We start from the raw sequence: 25,387 nt of genomic DNA, 5'->3' as shown, positions 1-25,387 counted from the left end.
AAACTACTCTAAACTCTACATAAAAAAAACTCCACTGTTGATAAAATAAAGACAATACAAGTTATAGTGTTACTGGGATAACTGTTATATATTTTAGTATAATGCAATGTGTATTGAATGATGTTCTAAGATTATCAATAGTTACGGAATTTTATGCCCTAACTTATTTAAACTTGACCTATTTATTTATTAGTGCTGTCAACATCCATACTTACAACCATACATACCAGGTTTACCGACACTAAAAATAAATGAAAACAAACAAATTAACACTAAATTAATCAAATTAACACTAAATTAATCAATAGTTCATAATATTAATGTTCAATATTCACTGTTACACAGTTCCAATCTTCATCCAGAATCTGTTATAATTTCAGTTCCAGTGGTTAAACACTGTCACAAAGTCACGAGAATTCAAGCTTGATGATAATGTGCATATAAATTTGAATGTCAGTAATTAAACGCCATCGGATTCACTTTAAAGTCTAACGATAAGTTAATTGAAAACTAAACAGTTCAACTTGTTACTGGTACAACCAAGAAAATCTACTCCTCCCTGGGGGCTCCATTATTGCAGACCTACCCTTTCCATCACCTGCAATGGTGTGGTAAAGTTGATAGATTGAACCTGCTTAGTTCGGGAAAATAGATTTCTTGATTGACAACACGATAAGGTTTAAATAAGTTTATATAATCCACAAACGACACATGATACAGTTTAAAACAATTAAATGAAACGCGTAAGCGCGTAGTCGATGTTGGTCGATCTAGATGTATTTCAATTCACCATAACCATTAAACACCATTTCTGTTGGTACTACACATAACTATAACACAAAATACATTTATGCTCGACAAGTTGGCCCTGAAAATACAATAGTTGCCATTATCCATATATTCGTAACCAACAGTTCTATTGGCTACACATCCTACAATTTTTACCTTACAGTATTTGAATTACATATATAATTATATATCAAACACTCATGAAACTCACAGTCCACTTGCAGTCATCTATTACAAGAAAGTTAAATTAAATAGCTTACCCATTTGTGGAAAAGAGCCGGTATTGACCTTCACTAAATCTGTAACATGTGGTACTGATGCATGCGTGTAATTTAGTTTTATCCCAGCTAAACTTCTGAATAACCAACCAGGACAAAGAATTACTAATCACCTGATAAACAATATTTCAGAAAGAGACCACCTTCAGAACTATAAAGAGTCCAACGAGTTATCCTTTCAACTATACCAAAAAAATATTAAAAGTAAACCCATATAAGAACTAAGACATTTCAACCACTAAAATAAAACACCATAATCCGGACAATACAATTCCAGACCCATACAACTGAAAATCCATCCCCCAAAACATTTTAATGAATTTACATTATCTCACAACCAAAACTATAAACTCACTTATTAAAAACTTCCAACAATCAAGACACTGATCAGGACATTCTTCACCAACATTAATTGACAGAGTCCCAAAATATGACCCTGTTACATTTAGATGTTGAGAAGGATATTACCATTCTACCACCAATAAAGAGAAGAAAGCTCATACACTTGCTCAAGTGTGAAGCAGAAAACTCAGACTTGGGTAAGTTTCAACAAGAACAGAAAAAGTCTGTATCTATATTTGATGGATTATCATTACCTGTTGAGATATACAGAATACATGTAGGCCAGACTACATATAAAGGAAAAGATAAATTAAATTAAACTGGACAAAATAATATTTCTGTTCTGGTACTGATTTGCAGAAATTTCTCTCTCTAAAGTTAAGTTATTTTTTTCAGTAAATGATGTACATATGGCTCTTCCGGTTATAAGCAAGCCATGCAGGTCCGAAGATGATGATGTTTTAAGACCGTTATCACGGAATTTACCCAGTACGCCACACAGAAAAACTGGTAACAATTTCATCTTTTTTTAATTGTTTGGAACAATGTTCTATTATTACTGTATGTAAAGATATAGTCCCACGAAGAGTATTTATAGGGTAGTTATCCAATAAAAGTATGTCCTATTTTGCATATATAAATAAATAAATAGACACTCCATATTACTACAGAACAAAAATATAAGCATATCACAAACTGACAGACTGTCAGCGTGTTGTCTGCTGAAGGGATGTACATGTAGCACCCACAGTGATCAATTGGTATTGTTGATTGCATGTGGCAACAGTAATATTTGCAGCTTACTCTTCGTAGAAACAAGCGAACAAAAAAATGATCCAATAATTTACTTACATGTAAGATAATAACCTTACTGTATTTGCTGATAGACAAATCAAATGACAAACAAGGATGCTTTAGATTTTTACTGCTTGGGGTAGTACCTTGGGATTTTAATCTTTATAGAGGATTTGAAACAAACTTCATTTCATATCACAAAGTTTGTATATATTGTTAAATACATATCATGTGTTTATTTTTTCAGTTTCAGTATTGGATGCCATAAAAAACCACCCAGAAAAAGAACATATTATAAAAGAAATGAATAAAGAAAAACTGGAAGATGAAAGAGCAGAAAAATTAATGATAAGAGCAGCTTGTAGCTTTCTGATAGACAATTTTGGAAGGTAAGTGTTCAATTCCACTGGAAAAGATTATCAGAGAGGTTTCGCAACTTTACATTTACACTTACACGGTTAAATGTAATCAGTTTTAGTGACATATGACGTGAGGCGCACATCATGAAAGTGTTTCCGATGGATAGCAGCCTATACCTTGTTTAATTTATATAATCCAGTCCATAACTTTTCTCTGAATCGTGGTTTTCAAGAACTAAATCCACAGAGAAGACCTTCATGTAGACAAAATAAGAAAAGGCCGAGACAATGTATCTGTGATGAAGGCTTATCGAGATCGTGGACCAAGTTTGTGTCGCCACCTACTACGTGTAACTGTAAGAGTGAATTTACCAAACGTCATAATGTACAGTTTCCATTTACACTTATCTAAATGTTAGTGTAACTGTTTAGTTGCAAAACCTCTCTATTGTTAAGGTATTTTGGAGTCTAAAATTCTGATTACTATAGTAATACTGTACCTGAATGGGCACTGACGGAATCTTACTTTTGTCTAGGTGTGGCTAGATATGACTGCTCATCTGTGACAAAGCAAACCAATACATCAAACATTTAAAGTAAATTTATTAAATTAACATTATTTTAACCCAATCAAAACTGTCTAGTCAATTTTAGCCAATTAATACATATAATATTTTATTCAGTTACCCACCTCCTAAGAGACAGTTGGAAATGGCAATAGACATTGTCGAAACTTTCCCTCACAGAGCTTGTCAATCAGGCAAAGGCTATGTAAGTACTATCTGTATATTTCTTTTTGAATAAGGAACTGGTTCTATACACTTAGTAATCTTGTTCTTCTTCCTCTTCATGGGGCAATGCCCAGGTCTGCCAATTCAAGTATGATTTTCATGAAACTTAGCATGCTGTTTTTTTAGACAATCACATTTGATTTTATTTTAGTATTTATATATTACGACATCGCATTTGCATAGATGCAATGACGTTTCCTGTTCATGTAGTTGGTGATTACCTGTTCATATAGATCGCTTTACTTGTTCAAATATTAAAGGCCCCAAAAGTGGCAAGTATAAATAACATCATATTACAAAACAGTTTTCTATACCGTATTCACAATTGCAAATAATTAGATTTTCAATTAGTGTTGTCCTTTTTTCAGGAATTATATTATTGTCCTGGGGCAGGGAAAGGCTTCATTACTAACCGGATGAGAGAAATTTACAGACGATATGATAAAAGCCAGAAAAAATACAAAGCCAGAACACTTGGTATGTGTTTTTACCTGTATTAACTAAAATATACTACTGGCTTGATTAAGTTATGACTACATCAATTTTACCCTACATTTGGCTGATATAATGGTATTGTTAATGTGCCGACTATAATAAGTATTCATAAATTAACATTTACATTGATCAATTCCATACACTGAGAACAAGTGTCATAAAAAAAAAGTTATTTTCTAGTTATTACAGAAGATCAAGAAGATGACATTAATGATGATGAGGTACAACGTTTAAAAGTTAAAGCAAGTCATACCGTTTCAACGGAAAGAAATTTCAAGGAAATCGCTGATGCCATGGCAGCGACGTTTAATAACCGACAGAAATGGATTAAGAAAGGCTCTCCGTCTCTGAGAGAGATTCTTTCCGATTATCCCAGATATGTTGATACACCAGATTTGGTAAGTATTTGGATAGTCAAGAAAGTTCAATACAAGTCACTAGGCATATGAAATTAAAATGAAACAAAGGATTTATGAGATAAATAAGATTAATGTCATTGCTTGTAAGAAAACAAGCCAACAAGTCTCGACCAATCAAATTGCTTATCGCTCTGCTTACCCTGAGCAAAAAACGTTCATTATCGAACTTAGTCAAGGTATTGGTGTAATAAAGCTATACACCAAGTTTCTTCACTCTCACTTAATTAGAACTAAAAGTTATCGTGTCCCAAATCATCAACCAATCAAATTGCTTATCTCTACTTACCCTAAGCAGAAAATGCTCATCTTTGAACTCCATCAAGGCATTGACCTAATAAACACTCTAGCTCAATTAGATAGTTATTTTGTGACGGACCGACAGACAGGCGGACGAACCCATTTTAATAGTCCCCTGCTTTCTTCAAATGGACGGGGAACAACAAAATACATTTATGTGTGTATTTTTACAGTAAATTAGGAGTATGATGGAAATATTTTTACCTTTCAAATTTTTTTCAGATTTCAATAGATTTTAAAAGATTGTATCCTGATTGCTGTCAGACTTCTGTAGAAATTGAAAATGAATGGGCCAAAAAAATAATAACATATTGCCAAACAAATGGACGCTGCCCTGATGTAGTAGGCAATCTTGATTTGGAGACACAATATGATCCAAGTGAGTAGATGACCTATTTTCATGCATTTTTCTTATGATTAAGAGTAGCTATTTGTTGTGAGCTCCCGGTGTTGGCAGACAAAGTTCATAGTGACTTTTTGGCATGATTTTTGCTTGTCAGTGGTGCATGACGGAGGGCCTGACAACGACAGCAGTCTAGTTCTTTGGCTGGGATGAAAAACCAAGGTCCTGTGAATTTTGACAATGGCGACCAGATATTTATAAATGCTAGGTTTCTGGCGAGTGAACATATATCTTGAAGTCCCCAATTAACACTATAGCTATCTGAACTTTACTCCGTAAAGATAACGTAATCGGCAATGATCCCAGTCAAATGTCACTCTTGTTACTTTCCTGGTTTGAAATTGGGTCAATCTCATTGTCCTCTGCGAGGAAATTCTCATTGCGAATGCGCTGTATTTATCAGAAGTTTGCGAGACAGCTGACAGCATGGCTAGCAGACGAATCAAACCTATATCGTCTTACTTTACTAGTAAAGTAACTTCGTCTCGCAGTGAGTCTCAGTTGGGGAAAAATGATGATAGTCATGCTACTGACGCTACACCACCCAAACAAGCAAAATTACAAGCTTCGCTGACCGCCCTCTTAGTCTCGCAGTGAGTCCCAGTCGGAAAAAAATGTTTAAAACATCTTTTTTTATTATTATTATAGGACGACGAGTTATGTATGTTCACAATATAATTTAGCTATATCATACGACAAATTATTCTAATCTTCAGACTTGGCAACTGAAAATTTTGTTTGGCTAGTGGTTTTGAAAATTTACTTATGTTTGCACAATGCTGTGTAGAGCCTTGGGTGTGCACATAAAATATCCTTTGGCATTTGGAATTCGATTTAAGGGTATGCCTTAGTGCCGCTGTCCGGGCAACATTTCCCTCATAGCACACTGTATGGTGTATGTCTGTCTTCATTAGCCCAGTCAGAACAGAACAGTATATTTGATGATCATTTGCCTTCAAATAGGGACATAATATTTTGACTATCACTTCTTAATGCTGACATGAGAATTGTGAAATTTATGCACTCATAAAACTAGGAAATGAATCATTAATACTTTATCTCAACTTTCAGACCAAGCAACACTGAAAATGATACGATGTATAGTAACTCTGTTACCAACTATGGGACGATACAGAGTGTCAACATCAGATGCAATGAAATGCATTATTGAAGAAGTGCCGGTAAGAATTGCTTAATATCCATATTAAGATCATTGATTCACGAATATGAAAAGCCTGTATTCTAATCGAAATGACAAAAACATAAGCTATGGCTGACTTATATGCAAATGGTAGTTGGTCTGTTTAATAGTGTTTGAACCACTAGTTGGTAAGATGGTGTTTGCTGTTGCAATATGGTGTACAAATAGGTGTGTGTGTGGGCGGGGGGGGGGGGGGACATGGTAGGACGCTGGCTAGCTGTATGGCTTCATTAGCCCAGTCGGAGCTGAACAGTACTTCCCTATAGCTAATTTCATTTTTGTACAAATCGGTGGTAAATGTTAAAGATTCCTACGCAACCATAATAAAAATTTCTTTTTTAGTCCCAAATTTCAAGACTTTTGTTCTGGTTCTGACCTAATTGAGCAAAAATGTTATGCAGAATTGAAACCACATAAACACTCAATATATGGCAAAATGTTTGTTTATTTAAACATTGTGCATTATAGAAAGTTTATTTTTTTTATTTTTCAGATAGGAACATCATTAGAAGAATATTTAAGTTCAGATAACAATCAGCGAACCCAGCCATATATACTTAATATTAAACCTTCAAACTTTTTTATAATTATGGAAAAAAATGCTGTCATTGTGAATTCTAAATTTTTATCTGTGGCTTTTGACCTTTTATTTAAATCTTTTTTTGTTTTTAATGTTAAGTACCCTCCACAAACACAAGTAGCTTTTAATTCTATACAGAATTTTATGTACACCATTGACTGCACTGTTACCTCGAAAGCACTCAGAATTTGGTCCGAAATTGTAAAATATTAAACACGCATTTACCGGTAGATCAAATTTAAACCTTGAGCTTCATTTCGAATATTGAAAAAAAAGAAAATAGTTTTAAAAGCACAATTAATAATATAATATGAATATATGACTTAAATTTTTGAAAAACTTATTGTACTTTCTAATTATGTTCATGAAATATATGAACTGTTTAAATTGAACGGCACTTGTTTATGCAAGCTTAATCCATTCTTCATGCTTTTTTTATTATTATTTTGTTGTTTGTGAATCCGCCTTTACTAATTATTACGACATTGTCATGTATAATCTGTTTTACTTGTTCATTACAAAATATCACCATTATGAAATATAAATTGTGTCTTAAATATTGGATATTAGATTCCTATATTTTCACCTCAACATAACAACATCGATATTGATTCAAATTGACCAATATTGAATTCTAATTCATTTTTTTAATTTTGTACATTATGGAAAATATTGAGCGACTTTACCTTGCTTTTGAAATGAAATTGGTATCTACGTAATACTTTTATACTCCAACTGGGGTATTGAAGATGGGCATTAACATGCAGTTTGCTATGAGAGTAGTTTTGCCCAAACAGCAATGCTGTTGTCTACTCTTGTATCAATTGTTAAAGATTCTTTTACTTTTAAGTGCATGTCAGTGTGTATACAGGACCTTGGTTTTCCGTTCTATGTAAATGATTACTTGTGCCTTACCAGGTCCTCTGTCCCACAGGTTGTGTGACCTGTATGTAAATATTAGCAATTTTCTACCTTATTTATGTTTCATTTATTTTTTTAATAACCTTTAATCCTTGTACTTATTTGTTATTCTATGGGTGCTCTTTTCATGTATAAGTTTCATTTTGTATTTGTTTTTGAATTTGGAGAGGGTCCTATATCAATATATAACTTCTTAAAACTCTGTAAATATTTTGTAAATTCTATTATATTCCATGTTTGTTTTTTATTTTTCAAACATATTTCAATTGAATTCATAATTAGTTATCTTATTAGTGCTTTATTTGTGCATTTCAGTCTTGTCAGTGCTTATTATATATGTTTTATTTTTATTTTAATTTTATGATTGGCGGGGGGGGGGGGGGGGAGCCGGTTGTCATTGTACAATAAAATTATATAAGTATTTTACTTTTTTGATTAAACTTCGTATATTTAGTGCAGTTAAGTATATTTAGTATTGAATTGGCATTGTATTGGTTTTTCTATATTTTTTTGAATAAATCATAATTTAACCAAAAAAAAATATATTATGTTATTTATCAAACATTACAGCTGAACAGAACAAAAGGAGGGTTGCTATTACATGGGGAAATTTGTTGGTTCGTAATACAAGTTTATATGAAACACAAGTTTCAGAAATTTTAACACAAGTAATGTGTAGATTTTCACACAAGTTTCAACACAAGTTTCAAAAATTTCAACACAAGTTTCAAAAATTTCAACACAAGTTTCAAAAATTTCAACACAAGTTTCAGAAATTTCAACACAAGTAATGTGTAGATTTTCACACAAGTTTCAACACAAGCTTGTGTTATTTGATCCAATTTAACACAAGTTTTGTGTTGTTTCAACATTTAACACAAGTTTGTGTTGTTTCAACACAAGTTTGTGTTGTTAAATAGAGACACCTAACTTGTGTTGAAAACAACACAAGTTTGTGTTGTTTCAACACAAGTTTTTTTTCAGTGTACTATGAAACTAATGAAGCTTTGGCCCCTAATCTCCTTAAAATGTCCCTGGAATTGATCAAATTTCAAAACTTTCTTGGGAGCTTGTAGCGTTCGAAACTGCAGCTGTATGGCGCGTTGAGCTCGTCAGAATGTATGTTCCCCTGTTGTTACAAAGGTGTCCCCATAACAGTTCAAGCTTCAGAGTCCTAAAAATGCAGGTCTTCCACGGAATAGAGAAGACGCAGTTTTACCCAACTACCGGCCTGATTCCCCATCAGTTGTTTGTTGTTTTGTGTTCATGTATAGCTTGTTGCGTGTTGGGTTTAGCAGTTACGCTGCATTGCTTGTTTGACAAACTAAATAAATCTGGTTTACAAGGCAATGTTCGTCTAAATGTTTTGAACATTGTTTGGATTTGTTTTGTTTTTTGGGGGTTTTTTTGGGGGGTTTGGTGTAAAGTATATTAGAATGACATACCTCAAAAGACACATGTAGTTTAGCCCCGCTTGCTATTTTTAGATAGAAGCAATCCTCTGCTCCACTGAATATCTCGACTTTAAATTCGTGTGTCGCACCGGGAATTCCATCGAAATCAAAATCATCAGTAATTTCTCCTAAAACATCCTCACAAACGATGCCATTGTCATTATTTAAAAGGAACACTGTTAATAATATCCACAAAATAGATAAAGCCATATTGCTTCCTCCAGGTGTATCGTCATGCTAAAAGTACGAAACTTTCTGTCACTGTATTACTGCGGTCGATATCGTCAAACAAACCGTAGCGAAAGCTCGGCGTAAAGAGAACAAACATTGCAGTGAATGATTATTTGTTTTCGGCTCAGTCGTAGTTTAATCTACGGAAGCCATTACATGTTACCTGGAAGATATTCGAATTAAGTTTATTTGCCAGGTGGTTTAACTGATCACTTATTGTCGATATCACCAAGTGTCCGTCACGTAAACATGGCGTCCTGACCACGATCCCATGCTTTGGCCTCTCACTCTAATAACACTTAAAGAAACACAGAGATTCCATCTTTCAGTGTAAGAGATATTGATTATTTTTTAGTGATTTAAATGGTGACAATCACACGACTGTGTTTTAGATATATTTTGGCGAGTTTTTAAATTCAAAGTTTTATTAGATCATAAATGTTTATGATATAAGAAGTATAGGGAGTACAGTACAGCAAGTTAAAGTTGCGAAGACGACAACGGTGTAAACGTTGATGAAAATGTGGAAATCCAAATTAATCACAGAGCTTCACCTAGATGTACCGGACCAAGATACAATGTTTTAAAAATCTTACGCACACGATAAAGTGTGGAAAAGCTTCGCAAAATCAATTCCATCATATGTATTCTTATAACTAAAGGCGAACAATTAATCTCTATCTCAAAATACTGACTTGTATATTAATCTGTTTATAACTGGTGTACGAGTTCAGTGAAAGATTATTAGGTATCTCTGACGGCGTTTCGATATACAGGTCTCATAGGAAGTTGGGCAGGCAAGGGTTGGCTACAACATACGATCAGATTTAAATGCGGGCGTATGTTAGTCTGTAAAAATAAAATGAAAGAACACAGTAGGCACCCCAACACAAAGCTTTACCACGTACATGCGGCAGACCGACAGACCTCTTAAATGCAAGATACAAAAGTAACCGCAAATGCTTGATAATTGATAGAAACCCGAATCCAATGTGATTTCCAACCAGAATATAGGAGGTGGGGTGACTGTATGCCCTCCCTTCCGAAAAAGTGCCCCCCACCCCCTATTAAAAAGTGCCCTCTCTTCTGAAATAGTGCCCTACCTTCTGAAATAGTATCCTCCATTCTGAAAAAGTACCCTCAAAATTAGAGATACCTCAAATACTCATGGAAATGCCCACGTCAATGTCATCCTATTCCAATTGTCCTTATGTCGATATTGTGCCCTCTTTTCCTGCTGCCCTTCCCGTGTTCCAACAAGATACTGGGACACTAATAAAAAACAATCGCGCTCAATGTACTTACATGCACCATCGATCACTTCTCACATCAAAGTGCCCAGCCATTCATAAAACAGCCCATGTCCTTTATAAAATAACGTTTGTCATCCATAAAGCATCGATCCCTCAAAAACAACCACCGCCTCCTATACTGTGCTAATGAAGACGGGCATACGCCATACAGTGTGCTATGAGGAAAATTTTGCCCGGACAGCGGCACTATCGCCTACTCTTATATCGAATTCCAACTGCCAAGGGATCTTTTGCGTGCATTCCAATGTATACACAGGTCCTCGGTTGTTCGTATCATCCGAAGGACTAGACAGCTGTCCTTGTCAAGCCCTCCGCTCTGCACCACTGACAAGGGGAAGTTCATGTTCAGATCTTAAGTACATACTGATTGTTGCTAACAATGTTCATGTTCAGATCTCCAGGACTAATTCTTCAACCAATTGTCAGTGTATGGTATGTCCTGGCTCAGAAATATGTCAAATCAATTCTGCCACAGAACCAAAACTTTACTGACACTGCCTCTCCGCTTCCTTAAGTGCCCTAAGTTTGATCTGCCTACCCTCCTTCGGAGCCCCCAGCACGCCTCTGCGACCGGTTCAGTTTTTATACCAAAACGCGTCTTTAAAAAGAAATTCAGAAACTTTATTGATCTAAGCTTCTGTATGTTATTGAGCTGAAGGGGCTGGAGTACAGGGGAGATTTTCTTATCGTGGATACATAACTATGTTCTGTCTTTGAAGTCTTTTACCGCATTACAGCGTCAGTATTCATGCCTATTCTTCAAATCAAACTCAAGTTATGATTTAACGAAAATATATATATTTATTGAACAATTAGATATTTTACGAATAATTCCAATATTTAGATGGTAATAGAGAGTTTGTAGGCAATGGTAGGAAATTAGGATGATGAAAAGAATTAACAGTGGTAGGTCTGGAACTAATCTGTGATGCCATTACAGTACTAACTGGTATTACACCATTCATATTTAATCCTCTTAAAGGACTCTAGAGTAAAAAAAAAGAAATGTATGAAAATGAGGCACATTGCAGTGTTTTAATTACCATCTGATACATGAAAACAGAAAGACAATATTACATTTAAACAAATCAAATTAACAGTACAAAAACTGAATAAACTAAAACACTCAATAAATTCAAAGATGTTATCAAAGCAAGATACACCTCTCACAGTTTTAATATTCGATGAATGGGCAGGAACTTCCCACACAGACTGTATTCGGACATCATTATAGCCCAAATTTTCATGTGTATACGGGATTCGCCATTTTGGGCTGGCAATAAAATGAATTAGTTTAAAGAGACAGGTTGACCATTAACATGCATTTAAGGCAGTCTTTTCGTAATTAACTAGATAGTCGGCGTCTGACGACTGCAAGCATCATCAGAAAATAAATTAGCTCGCGAAATACTATTAAAGGGAGATAACCTGTAATGAACAAATTTTCCATTGGCGTGAAGATCCATAATTATAATAATAAAGAAAACAACCACACTTTGAAAACGTGTATTTGAAATTGTGACCAGTACTGGACTCGTAGCTACAGGTGATGAGGATCAGGACATTTAGTATCTTACATATTCGATTGTGTTTTTTATGGAGCGGAATGCACGACATAACTCTAGCTCTTCATCTAGTAGTGTAAATATGCTTACTTCAATGCATGTAACTTCTTACTTACATATCGTAATTGTAATTTGTATTTTGTTCTGTTTCCAAAATTACTAGATTGTAGTCTAGTTGTTTAGTCGTAAACATTTTGACAGGATAAAAAAGACAAAATTAAAAGGTAACAAATATTTCTCTTTAAAGATGTATTTTACAATAGCGGTCTTGTATTATATATTGTGACTACTAGGGGTCATGTAAAATCTCGACCTATTCATAAGCCGACATCACGATACTGTCGCGATATTGTCAATTTACGATATAATATGTATTTATCTTGCATTCCGTTCCATAGTGTTTAGTGATTGCACTAATATATTGTATTGGTATGTTTGCACTTGTCTATATGCTGTTTAAATTGCCATAATATGTATTGTATGTATACTCCTTTCCTGGCTTAATAATTGCCAATTAAGGATGAATTAGTGGTTTAGTCGACAATATTGTGCCGGGTGAGTAGTTTGGCTGATAAAACTGTGGAAAATGAGTAGTTTACCAGATAAGACTGTGGTATATTAGTGGTTTACCCAACAAAACTATGAGAAGTGTTTTATTGCCAGATACGAATGTGGCGTATCCGTACGTTGCTGTGGCATATGAGTGTTTTAACTCAGTCTAATTAAAACACGACATCCCCTATTTCGTTTCGTTTTAATTGTCTTCACAACACGGCTAGGATCTAGAAGAGTTGTTATATAACAGGCGTTCTACTCATGTGAGGAATTAGCCAATGAAACGGTTTGTTACGGCGAGTTCTTGGCGTACTCTGCACGGAACTGTGGATAAACCCCTAGAAATGTCAACGTTGATTGATTAATCAATTTCTGGCGTCATAGGGTCAAAAGCCGTTCGTATGACCCCTGACGTGACCTCCCAGTACAACTTATCAGGTCCTCATGTAGTGTAGGCCATCGAAAGTATAAAAAAACAAAACGAAATATAGATCTAGGCCCTGTTTCTCGAAATCTTAACTAAAGATAAAATCCAAGTTTTAGTAGATACTTCAATTTTGATTGGCTAAGCACTAAAATCAATCTAATATATATTATCCAATCGAATTACTAAAATTTGGATTTTATCTTAGTTAAAATTTGGATTTTATCTTAGTTAAAATTTGGGTTTTATCTTAGTTAAAATTTGGGTTTTATCTTAGTTAAAATTTGGATTTTATCTTAGTTAAAATTTCGTGAAACGGGCCCCTGTATTTTAATCAGATTGGTTTTAAGCGTGATGTAAATGTTTTAAGCGTGATATGAAAGTTTTAAACGATAACACCATGGTGTATGAGTGATTTACCTGATAAGATTCTGGTACATGGGTGTTTTACCTTATAAGAAGGTGGTATATGTGTGTTTACCTGATCAAAGTGGTATATGGGTGTTTTACCTTATAAGAATGTGGTATATATCTGTGTTTACCTGATAAGATTGTGGTATATGGGTGTTTTTACCTGATAAGATTGTAGTATATGGGTATTTTACCTGATAAGATTGTGGTATATGGGTGTTTTACCCGATAAGATTGTGGTGTATGTTTGTGGTATATTGGTGTTTTACCTGATAAGATTGTTTTATATGGGTGTTTTACCTGATCCAATTGTGGTATATGGGTGTTTACCTGGTATGAATGTGGTGTATGGGATGGGCGTTTTACCTTATGAGATTGTAGTATATGGGTGTTTTTACCTGATAAGATTGTGGTATATGGATGTTTTACCTGATAAGATTGTTTTATATGGGTGTTTTACCGGATCCGATTGTGATATATGTGTGTTTAGCTGATATGAATGTGGTATATGGGTGTTTTACCTGATAAGATTGTGGTATATGGTTGTTTTACCTGATAAGAATGTTGTATAGAGGTGTTTACCTGATAAGATTGTGGTACATGTGTGCCCATTAAACCAGAATAAATTGGTTGTTGACGAAGACATGAATCCAGGTGTTGGCGTTGTTTTACCAAAGCTTCTAAAAAACAAATGGTTAGCACCAATCTTAGATAAGATAACTCTGCGATAGTATGTATATTGATTCTTTTTTTAAAATAAATATTGCCAGACAGTACAGCTACATTTAACAAAGTAATTTGTGGTGGACACAAAAGTTGACGTTATGAGATATCCGGTGTCTGGATAATCGATTTACCTTTACCATCTCTTTCGTGTTTTATGGTTAGTCTATAGCCCCGATTATGTATATTGAAAAGCTGCTGGCATAATTAGAGATAACTATCACTTATATGTATATAATTTGTTAATAATCTTAGAAATATTTACCACAAGTATCCAGTAAGGAATATGAAGGGTTAGTGTCAATATTCAGAGAATTAACACCCATTATCTGGTTGCTGCCTATTTGTTTCCGCCATCTTGCACGTCGGTTACTGAACCACACTTGAACTCGAGCTTCTGTTAGTTTTGTTCTTTGCGCAAGTTCTTCCCGGGTATAAATATCTGGATAGTGTGTTTTTTCAAAAGTTTTTTCCAATTCTTCTAATTGTTGTCCAGAAAACGTTGTTCTACTACGTCGCATTTTACGTTTTATCTGTAATATTGCCGTAGTAGTCGTGTTTGTTGAATCTGTTATAATAAAACAAAATGCGAAACAAATTGCTATTAGATATTTTGTTGAAAGCGCCTATACTCTAAATATACTTCACGTATGGCATATTTCAGATGAAAAAAATAGGGATTAAATCAATAGTTATTTTTTTTTGTTCCTTTTTAAATTGCAATTAAATTATGGGGGTTTTAAATATGTCGCCCTAACTGAAGATATAATATAAACAAAAGTAAATAGGGATTTGCATAAATCTTATTAAGCCCTAGTTGAAGGGAGGCAAGTCTTTAACTCAATATCATCCAGTCTTCGGCATTGCAAACAAGACTTATAGGTCAATTTAAATCAACATTGATGTTGTTATCTTACCGTGAAAAGATTGGCTTCTGATATCCAATATTTAAGACACAATGAAAATCTTAAAATGGGCACACGAATCGCGAGCCAGAATGATTTCGAGCGTCATTTGTAATGAAGCGACTCGATGAACGAGGCTAAGCATATTATACCGCACAAGAGAATACTACCAGTGTAGACTGTAGACTAACCAGACGCCAAAAACTGTCATTCAATTTGGACTCTTCGCGTATTTCGCCGAACATAACTGATTAGCAATTACAGTAAACACAAAAACGATTGAATGTAAATCAGTTTATATACATTCATATTACATTATTATAAGCATTGCGACCCATTTGTGTCCATTTCTAGGTGCCAAAGAATACGGATTTAGCTCCTTTAAAAATAAAGGTTTCTATTTTTTTTAAATTTTAACATGATATCTATGACGGATTTTCTTAATTGGTGTTTCAATCTATGTGTGAGTTAAGTTTTATTTCAATATTTTTAATTTATTTTTGAAAAGAATTAGTCAAACTAATTTTTCAAAAATACAGTAATCGTTATTAATTACAAAAAGCTAAATATCTTGTCTGCTTGATAATTTAGAAAAGAAAGATCAAGCAATTTTACATATATTCAAAGGAACCTCAATTTTCTCTTTTTATCTTTTTTTTTTTTTTGTCTAACTATTGCTAAAATTTTAAATCACTTCAACCTTCCGATCCGTCTTCATTAACCCAGGTTAGGAGCAGAACAGTAGGACGTTAAACCCCCATTTCATTTCATTTTTTCAACCTTCCGATGTGTAACATAGAACTAAAATATTACGTTGATATGAGGATAGTACAGCATGAAATGGACCTCTTCACGACAGTTATAGGTACTCATAGTGTGTTTTAAAACATTGGAAAATAAAATTAATCATATAGTTTTAAAAAATGAAATTTGGCAATTGACGCCATTAAAAGCTGATAGTAATTTAGTGCCTACGAATATAACTTTCAGTCTGGTTCTTGATACAACAACATATTACAATGTTTTCCATTTTTATTCTGTTAGTTTTACTCTTTCTAGAACACCCGATGCCACTTTCTATTATAATTCAATTAGTTAACTTATTTACTTTTGTATTTAACAACTACTGGACTGTTGCTGTTGTTGGTTTTTGGCTCCTGTTTATTCTGCCCACCAGCATCGGCTATTTTAATACATAATCTTATGGTCCGTATCCTGATTGCATTAAAATAACTAACAAAAACATAATAATATATAATAAAACATTTACCTTGATGGGTGTTGAAGTTATTTCTATCTGAAGAATTTCCCATATTATATCCATCCTTATCGTCGTCATCTTCATCATTATCACCATCATCATCATTATCATCGACAAATACATGCTGCTGTTCACTTGAATCTGAAGTTTGTAGTTTAGCTCGTACGACACGGCTAATGGAACTAACAGTCGGTACAGTTCGTTTGTCACATAACCGTTCTTCTAAAAGTTTATCTCTGATTTCCCAACTAAAGATATTGGGATTTTCTCTCTTCAGTTCTTCTATTCGCTGCTCTATATCCGACGGTGCTATCCTAGGTTTACTGCCTCCAATCATTCCAGGTTGGATTGTGCCAGTTTCTTGGTACCGCTGCAGAATTTTGGAAACACAACCATGCGATACTCGAAGTTGCCGACTGATAACGCATGGACGCACGCCTTGAGCCGCAAGTTCCACAATCTTGAGTCGTATGTGACTTGGAAGTGGGCGTCCATTGATGAAGACACCACCCAACTGATTTATTCTGCCTTGTCCTGGTAACAGAATAGATAAATAAATAATTATCACCCAAAAGAAAATAAAACACGAACGTATTCATATTATAACTCAGCTTTGAAATTGCAAGAAGCTAGAATAAACGCAAATACAGAGTTTAAGATCAACTTAAAACTTATGATCGGTTGAAGTTTACTAGATTTTCTCTTGCTTTACATCACCAACATTATGTATAATATTATAAATACAGCAAATATACTATGTTTTCCGTTCAATAAATCCATTGAATATTTCTTTATTATAATTATTTTATGATTTTTAAACGTGTTATTTAAATTTAGACTGTCGCTAGATTTAAAAAAGTCCCTTTTTATATTTATAGTTTGGGGATTTTTATAAACCATCTGTGATTTAACAAAGATAAAAAAAAAACGGTACTTTTAACAAGAAAATTAACTCGCGAAACTTTTATAAGAACTTGTCTTTGGCTCAAGACATCGTTTATTTTAAACATCATTTCTTTATCATCAAAATATCTAACACTGAATATTATACCAGTAGCGCGATATTTCCATAAATTACGACACCATTCTTTTTCTCCAAGATATGGGCCGACTAGTTTATATCTCTGCCGACTTCTCTATTTTATTTTGTCGAAAAGAACGGTTCATATTTTTACCAAAAATAACTTACCGACATTCTATAGCATGTCATCCCTAAGCTTTGCACGCAACAAGCTTTTAAGTTTTGTGTAATATCCAAAATCTTTAATCTATATCAGGAGAGACTAGAACATTAATTTAGTCTAATTCAACTAATCTTAAAACCGGTCTGAAATTTACTTTTGTTAAATATCATTTCCAAGGATCTGATTATAATAAAATAAATTAAATTCAAGTTTCTGAAAAAGTGACTAAACAGGATCTAAAATGAAAACTAATGCATGTTATAAATATTAAACCAACTATTATATATTAGAGCTACTATTCTCTACACACCTTTCATTACACCCTCCATGCATATACAGTCTTCTCATAAAATAGTAGGCTTCCTTTAAAATGAATTTATTTTACACCGAACGTAAAGGATTTAATAATAGGCGCGTGACATTAATTATTCACAGAACATAATTTGAATTATAAAAGGTAGATAAAAGATGTGAGGCAATGGATGGAGTTAAGGCATCTTTCGACCTTTATAATGACTTGAACATGTCTTATCTTTTTATTTAAATCATTCGCCTCACGCTTAGAGATATCTATACACGTATACATTTGCGCTTAAGAGCATAAGTTTTAGAATTGCATTAATGAAGCTTTCAATTTATTTTGAATGACAGTTACAGTGATTAAAATTAAACACATTTCAAAATTTAACTAAGTCTTATTATACTACTAGAAAGGTCACCCTGTTTATGATTTTTAATCTAATATGAATACAAAGGAAAACTCTCATATTTTTAGAAGCAAAAGAGGACATGTATTGAATGTGTTTATGTTTGTTGTGTGCGTTCGCCGTATACATGTATTTGTAATTTAGGTGCGGCATAGGATTCTCGTTTCAAACCAATGCTTTTAAGATAGTTTGTGAAATAGATTTATTCAACTAAACAATGACTATAGCCAGACCACAAAATTATGCACTTTCATAGTACTGATTATTAGTATGCAATATTCAAAACACCCTTAAATTAGGTACCACATCGGAAGTTACGGTGATTAAATTTAAACACCGTTGAAAATGAATACTAAACAAACATCATATCGCAAATAAAAGAGGACATTTCTTCTATTTCACTTGTTTGTTTTGTTGTGCATGTAAGTTCGCCGTAATTCTAATTATATGGTGTGTCACAGGGTTCTCGTTCCAAACCTATGCTTTTTGTGTAGTTTGAAAATAAAGACGATAACCAGACCAATAGTTTATACGTGCATGTCATTAATTATATGCAATATTCAAAACATCATTAAATTCGGTTTTGGTACTACATCGTTGATGCGACAAAGTTCCAAAGACTTTATCAATTTTATACAAATTCAAATTTATGTGTAAGCTTATGTCACAGGTTAAGTATCTTTTAAATATTAAAATACATGTTCTCAAATCATTTTAAACACTGTTAACAATTACGATGGGTTAAGCAATAATTCTTAGATCGAAGTTACAACTCAAAGCTTTAACAAAGTTAACATTAGCGAAATCTATCTAAGATCATAATGATGTAAAATACCTTCTAATGGCATAGGATGCAATAATCCAAATTCTGACAGTGGGAATGGTAAAATTGAACTCAACATTTTCGCTCTACTTTCACCTCACGTAAAGATATATTCTTCAACCATGAACACTTGCTTATTCTTTAACTTTATAAGTAAATTTAGCTGGCCATAATGTCAATTTTCTTTTCGGTAAAAACTCCATTGGTTTCCAACCGAGCGATTGGATGAGTGTTAAAGTCACGTGTTTAGGTAGTACAATCTTTAACTGGATTCATCAACAATTTGAAAAAAATGTGTGATCCGCTTCAGTGGAAGCTATGAATATAGTTAATGGATTATCTATGGTCGAATTAATTCCATAATTTTATAACACTTAAGGCTACAACAAATGCAATTCACGCGTTTTGACACCATATTTGATTGAATTAGTCGTCGTTACGCCTCTCGCTCTTCATGTATTAAAACCTTGAAAGTTATGTTGATAAATATCGTGAAGACTATCATAGCATGCACTTGACAAATTATAACGACCGGTCTATTATTTAGGAATAAAAAATATATTTTTAAAAATTAACTGATACTAAAAGTGTAGGCTATAATGTTAAAGCGTGTGAATAGCAAGTCTAGTATGTCTCCTTTTCTTCTGCTTTCGAAAAGTTGAACACATTTTGAACAGATTTCCATATTTTTGTTATAATTTGATTTATCTAAATTATAATCAAATTACCTCATTCGTAGCACATCGCTTTATTATAATGGAAAAGAAAAAGAGATTGCTCATATATCGTTGTTAAGATCTCCTCAAATTTAATCTGTTCAGAATAATGAAACACCCTTTATACCAATTGAAAACGGTTTACGCTTTCTTAATTCCAAGGAAAATCGGTCTCAGCACGGTGCCACTTTTACAATAAGAGTCAACATGAAGCGAGTTGTGATCTTGGGAAGGATATAACTGACTTTAGAAACTCTAGTGCGGCGTCACAGCATGCCATTTTATTTTTCGGTTTTTTATCAATGAACCCGCAATTAAGATGATTCGCCTGGTGTAAAGAATCGAGTTAATATCGAAATGCTCATGAAATGAAATTTATATAAATACTGAAGCTCTATTGGATTGTGAATAATATATCAACAATGAGCGTAGTGTCTTAAATTCGCAAGGTCTTTGCAGAATGTCAAGTAATTTTCCACGAAGAGCACATATTTTACGGGGAGTTAAGAAAGGTATTTACGAATATAACGCGCCTTTTGACTAAACGTAATATGCCTATCACTGGAATACAATGAAACATCGCAAGGAAAATAGATTTAAAAGGATAAACAGAGACAAGGCGTGACTATATGGCGGAGCTGTCACCTCTAAGCGGGAGCTTTGCGCCAGAAAGGCGACGAAAACTAATGCATTCTTAAGAATTATTTTATGTTAGAAAAAGCTATTTAGTCATACTATAATAACATAGAGGCATTGTAGCACATTACTATGCTTATTGTATATAAATTCTGAACCCGATTAAACTATGTTATGATGACTTCCATCAAAAATAATATGATTACAATCATAGAGAAATTTCAGTATTAAACCCTTCAGAAATTAGCTCAGTGATTTTTACATATTATGCAAATTAAAAAATCGGAATACGTAGTTTTCGGGGAGCTCGACAATTCTGATCCATCCATTTTGATCAACTTAAATTTTGTCGCCAGTACTCAAACCAAACTAGACAATTCCAGAAAGTATTAGATGTGCATAGATACTTAAATCTGTCCATCACATAAATTAATTTAAGTTAATAGTTAAATTTGTTGTTGGAAAGGAAGCACGGTAGTATTTTTAAGTTATGTTAGTATAGTCAAGAGAGGTCGTATACCATTTTAAGTTGTTGTCTTTCACTTTTCGTGGTGAAACACTACATATGTCCTGTTGAACCAGATGTCTGCTTGCGTGGAGAGAGGATGGGTGGCTGGGTGGTAGACTTTGGGTACAGCGAATCACAAAACAGTTCTCCCGTCCATATCTCTTAATGTTATAATCCAATAAATTTATTTTGGAATTGTCCAATCTCATATCATCTTTGTTTTGACAATATTATATAACCTCTGGCCATGTGGGCATCGATGGACTATGAGGTACCAATGAAAGTTCAGAGTCAGTTTAAAGCGTACCTTATGAATTTTGAGGACTTTTATATAGAAAGCTACTAAACTTATTCAAATTTCAACTCAAAATTTTCAGCGTTTAGACAGCGCTGAGGTTTCAGAAACAGTACCAGATAGAACATAATTATTGTACCGCATGTATGTGTTTCTTTCCATTTACAGTATACTTTCATTCTATTTGCAAGATTTCGTAATTTGGTACGAGCTTGTCCAATGGGGACAACAGCTTTTATTGGGTTAAGATCGTTTTTCGTTAGATTTTGATCGATTCTTTTTTTTCCATCTTTCATTAATGGTTGAACAATGTCAACTACAAGAAAATCAATATGTTATAAAATGTATGGTACGAAAAAGATCGAATGTACATTGTATGTTAGATTAAGGTTGTGAAACTTGGGATTTTGTGAAAGCTCTGAACATTTTAATAATTTCATGAAACCTCGTTTGGTCAGAGGTGTACGTTTATTACTTGCTACAGTTGAGACTGTGGTGGCATCTTGAGTTGCGCTGTAATTTTGACAGGAAGCACTTGCAGCGATGAACCTTTCTAGTTATACCTCAATTGGAGCGAGGTGAAAAAGAAAATACTAATTAATATTTATATAACACAACCCAGTTCTGTGGATAACAATCACTATATTATATGCACACGGCGTTTCCACAAGATTTCATTATCAGGTATACACATTTACAAATTTGTTATTTTTTAGCCTATGCTTAATAACGACCAGTGAAAACTCGTCGAAACGTCCTGTGTATATAACATAGTGATTGTTAACCATGTTATATTATGCCCCCCCCCCTCCGCCCCCTCCAGTCTTTTTATTGGCAATTCTTTTTTTTTAAAATATGGCTTCATTATAATAAAAATGATTCTTGGAGTCAACACTGTTTTACGATATTAACCTCATAATTTTATTGGCAATTCTCTATAAACTTGTAATATCCCATATATTCTTCATTTATTTATCCTTTTTAGGGTTTTCGACATACCAACTATTCTGGGCTGTCGGATCAGTAGGGCTTGGTTTTCGTTTCGGGTTTGGGGGATTCTAAGTACGACTGAAAAATGGGGGGTTGGGTGGCTGAATGGTTAGCGTGCGCGCGCTGTATCATAAAGTCTGTCATTGAGTCGACTGGCGTGGTTTCGAATCCCCGGTTGTACGTGGCAAGGAGCAGGGTCGCCTGTCCAACCTCGTGCGTTTTCTCCGGGTCCTCCGGTTTCCTCCCACTGATAAAGACCCCTACGCGCAAGCGAATTATGTAAATAAAATTAAACCATATTTTAGTCCCGAGTTGACCTAGTTTGTGTCGAGTGGACGTTAAACCCCATTTCTTTCTCTCTCTCTCTACGACTGAAAAAGGTGTAAGGGGCGTTCATTTTGAAAAATTAAAATGTAACTATTATTTTCAGAAAATTTTTTCGCATCGTTCGGCTCGGCGGATCCTCTACAGAAATAAACATACAGTGCTTTAAAGAAGTTTAAATGTGCTTGTATACTACTTTTGCTTGACCAGTTGAGATATATATTACATTATAGGGGTTTCCACATATTGGCAAGAAACCAAAACTACGCTACGAACAATATTCAGAGAAACACAAATTGTTTAAATGTTACATGTTACAAACTTCACGTTTTAGTCCACATTGTCGTTGGTGTTTTCTCGGAAAAATCGTAAGAAAAGGTCCCCAAATTGTTCTTTTTTTACCTGCTCATACTATGGAACTTATAATACATGTTTATACATATTCATATACATAAAATACACACATATAATTGTGCTTATGCTATCTTTTCAAGGGCCCACGAGCAACTCGGCAAGGGGGGGGGGGGTCTCCCTTCTGGCTCGAAAATGTTTTGAAAGATACATGCCTCCTCTAGCGTCATTTTGGAGTATGTCTGGAGTAACTGGAGGTCACTTTGCTAAAGCATAGAAACTGAGATTTAACACAACTTATGGCATACCAAATATATATAATAAAAAAAATTATATACACGATTTTGACAGGAAATTTTAAGCAAGCAAACAAATGGAAAAACAAGAACCGTGATCATCAGACGCCAATATATGAAAATGATTTTTTTCATTGCGTGAACTACCCAAAATCATGTTGAACTGGATTCAGTCGAAAGGGGGTCAGGATTCTTTGGCGGTGACGAGGACCTCAAACGGGACAGGACGGGCAGCGGCCTCAAGGCCCGAGCAGATGGCTTATACTGTTTGATTCACCATTTTATTTCAAAAAAGTGAAGTAAAAGAATCCGATTATAATCCTTATTCGGCATACCTCTGGCCCCATGGACAAGTGTCCCAGCACGGCCACATTTTCCAAGAGATGGATGGAGAACAAGCTAAACAAATGTGTTTTTTTTTTAAATCGGATAATAATTGTGACCTCTAGAGGGACCACAAGCTAAAAACGCGATTTTACGTAAAATCAAGAGCCATAATTCAGGAAGTTATGATCCGATATGCGCGAATATCAAAGGGAACCACGGTCTTTGTGTTATAAATATGTATTTTAAGTTTTATCAAAATCGGATCAAAATTGTGGCCTCTAGAGGGTCCACAACCTTGATAAACCATATTTTTACATTATTTACGTACGTCAGTTTTGTCCGGCAGTTTTGGTCCGATTTTCACGAAATTCGAACTCAAGCGTCAAATACACAGTGTAACGGTGATATTTTCAAACTTTTTTTTAAATCGGATAATTGTGACTTCTAGAGGAACCACATGCTAAAAACGCGATTTTTCGTACAATCAGGGTCATAATTCAGGAAGTTACGATCCGATATATATGCAAATATCGACAGAAACCAAGATCTTTGGGTTATCAACATGCATTTCAAGTTTCATCAAAATCAGATGAAAATTGTGACCTCTAGAGTGTCCACAAGCTAAAAACGTGATTTTTCGTACAATCAGGGGCCATAATCCAGGAGGTTATGGTCCGATATATGTCAATATCGTAAGGAACCGAGATCTTTGGGAGATAGACCTAATGTATATTTTAAGTTTCGTCCAAATTGAATAAAAATTGTGACCTGTAGACTGTGCACAAACAAAATGTGGACGTCCGTCCGGACAGAAATGAAATGAAATGGGGTTTAACGTCCTACTGTTCTGCTCCGAAATGGGCTAATGAAGACGGGCATACGCCATACAGTGTGCTATGACTATGAGGGAAATTTTGCCCGGACAGCGGCACTACGGCCTACTCTCATATCGAATTCCAACTGTCAAGGGATCTTTTACGTGCACGCCAATGTGTACACGGTACCTCGGTTTTTCGTCCCATCCGAACGACTAATCCGTCCGGACAGACAGGGGCATTGTAGCACATTACTATGCTTATTGTATATAAATTCTGAACCCGATTAAACTATGTTATGATGACTTCCATCAAAAATAATATGATTACAATCATAGAGAAATTTCAGTATTAAACCCTTCAGAAATTAGCTCAGTGATTTTTACATATTATGCAAATTAAAAAATCGGAATACGTAGTTTTCGGGGAGCTCGACAATTCTGATCCATCCATTTTGATCAACTTAAATTTTGTCGCCAGTACTCAAACCAAACTAGACAATTCCAGAAAGTATTAGATGTGCATAGATACTTAAATCTGTCCATCACATAAATTAATTTAAGTTAATAGTTAAATTTGTTGTTGGAAAGGAAGCACGGTAGTATTTTTAAGTTATGTTAGTATAGTCAAGAGAGGTCGTATACCATTTTAAGTTGTTGTCTTTCACTTTTCGTGGTGAAACACTACATATGTCCTGTTGAACCAGATGTCTGCTTGCGTGGAGAGAGGATGGGTGGCTGGGTGGTAGACTTTGGGTACAGCGAATCACAAAACAGTTCTCCCGTCCATATCTCTTAATGTTATAATCCAATAAATTTATTTTGGAATTGTCCAATCTCATATCATCTTTGTTTTGACAATATTATATAACCTCTGGCCATGTGGGCATCGATGGACTATGAG

At 34.3% G+C, this 25,387-nt stretch overlaps 2 protein-coding genes and 1 long non-coding RNA gene across 4 annotated transcripts in view; 1 reads left to right on the top strand and 2 right to left on the bottom strand.

Moving 5' to 3' along the window:
* Positions 1-9,452, bottom strand: part of LOC130013548 (uncharacterized) — a 32,685-nt gene extending 23,233 nt beyond the window's left edge. Inside the window, exon 1 of the long non-coding RNA XR_008788738.1 lies at positions 9,116-9,452. This is a non-coding gene — a long non-coding RNA (uncharacterized LOC130013548). The remainder of the gene's footprint in view (positions 1-9,115) is intronic.
* Positions 1,517-7,064, top strand: LOC126828024 (uncharacterized). Its single transcript, XM_050557605.2, has 9 exons — positions 1,517-1,606; positions 1,806-1,919; positions 2,452-2,593; positions 3,247-3,334; positions 3,723-3,831; positions 4,030-4,247; positions 4,788-4,944; positions 6,040-6,149; positions 6,663-7,064. Exons 2-9 carry the CDS (start codon positions 1,820-1,822, stop codon positions 6,960-6,962), a joined length of 1,224 nt encoding a protein of 407 aa, XP_050413562.2. The 5' UTR covers positions 1,517-1,606; positions 1,806-1,819; the 3' UTR covers positions 6,963-7,064.
* A 1,997-nt stretch (positions 9,453-11,449) lies between the features above and the next one.
* LOC126828263 (paired box protein Pax-3) lies at positions 11,450-19,428 on the bottom strand. Of its 2 annotated transcripts, none has more exons than XM_050557947.2 (5): positions 19,239-19,428; positions 16,522-17,046; positions 14,612-14,914; positions 14,206-14,303; positions 11,450-11,654 (listed from the first exon to the last, which is right to left on the bottom strand). In XM_050557947.2, exons 1-5 carry the CDS (start codon positions 19,303-19,305, stop codon positions 11,490-11,492), a joined length of 1,158 nt encoding a protein of 385 aa, XP_050413904.1. In that variant the 5' UTR covers positions 19,306-19,428; the 3' UTR covers positions 11,450-11,489. The 2 variants fall into 2 exon arrangements, with proteins under 2 accessions (XP_050413904.1, XP_050413905.1); XM_050557948.2 differs by lacking the exon at positions 19,239-19,428 and adding an exon at positions 18,007-18,037.
* Between the last annotated feature and the right edge of the window lie 5,959 nt (positions 19,429-25,387).

This window comes from Patella vulgata, chromosome 7 (assembly GCF_932274485.2).
Source record: "Patella vulgata chromosome 7, xgPatVulg1.2, whole genome shotgun sequence".
NCBI lineage: Eukaryota > Metazoa > Mollusca > Gastropoda > Patellidae > Patella > Patella vulgata.
Note: the sequence above shows the minus strand (reverse complement) of the source record. Positions and strands in the feature narration are given on the sequence as shown.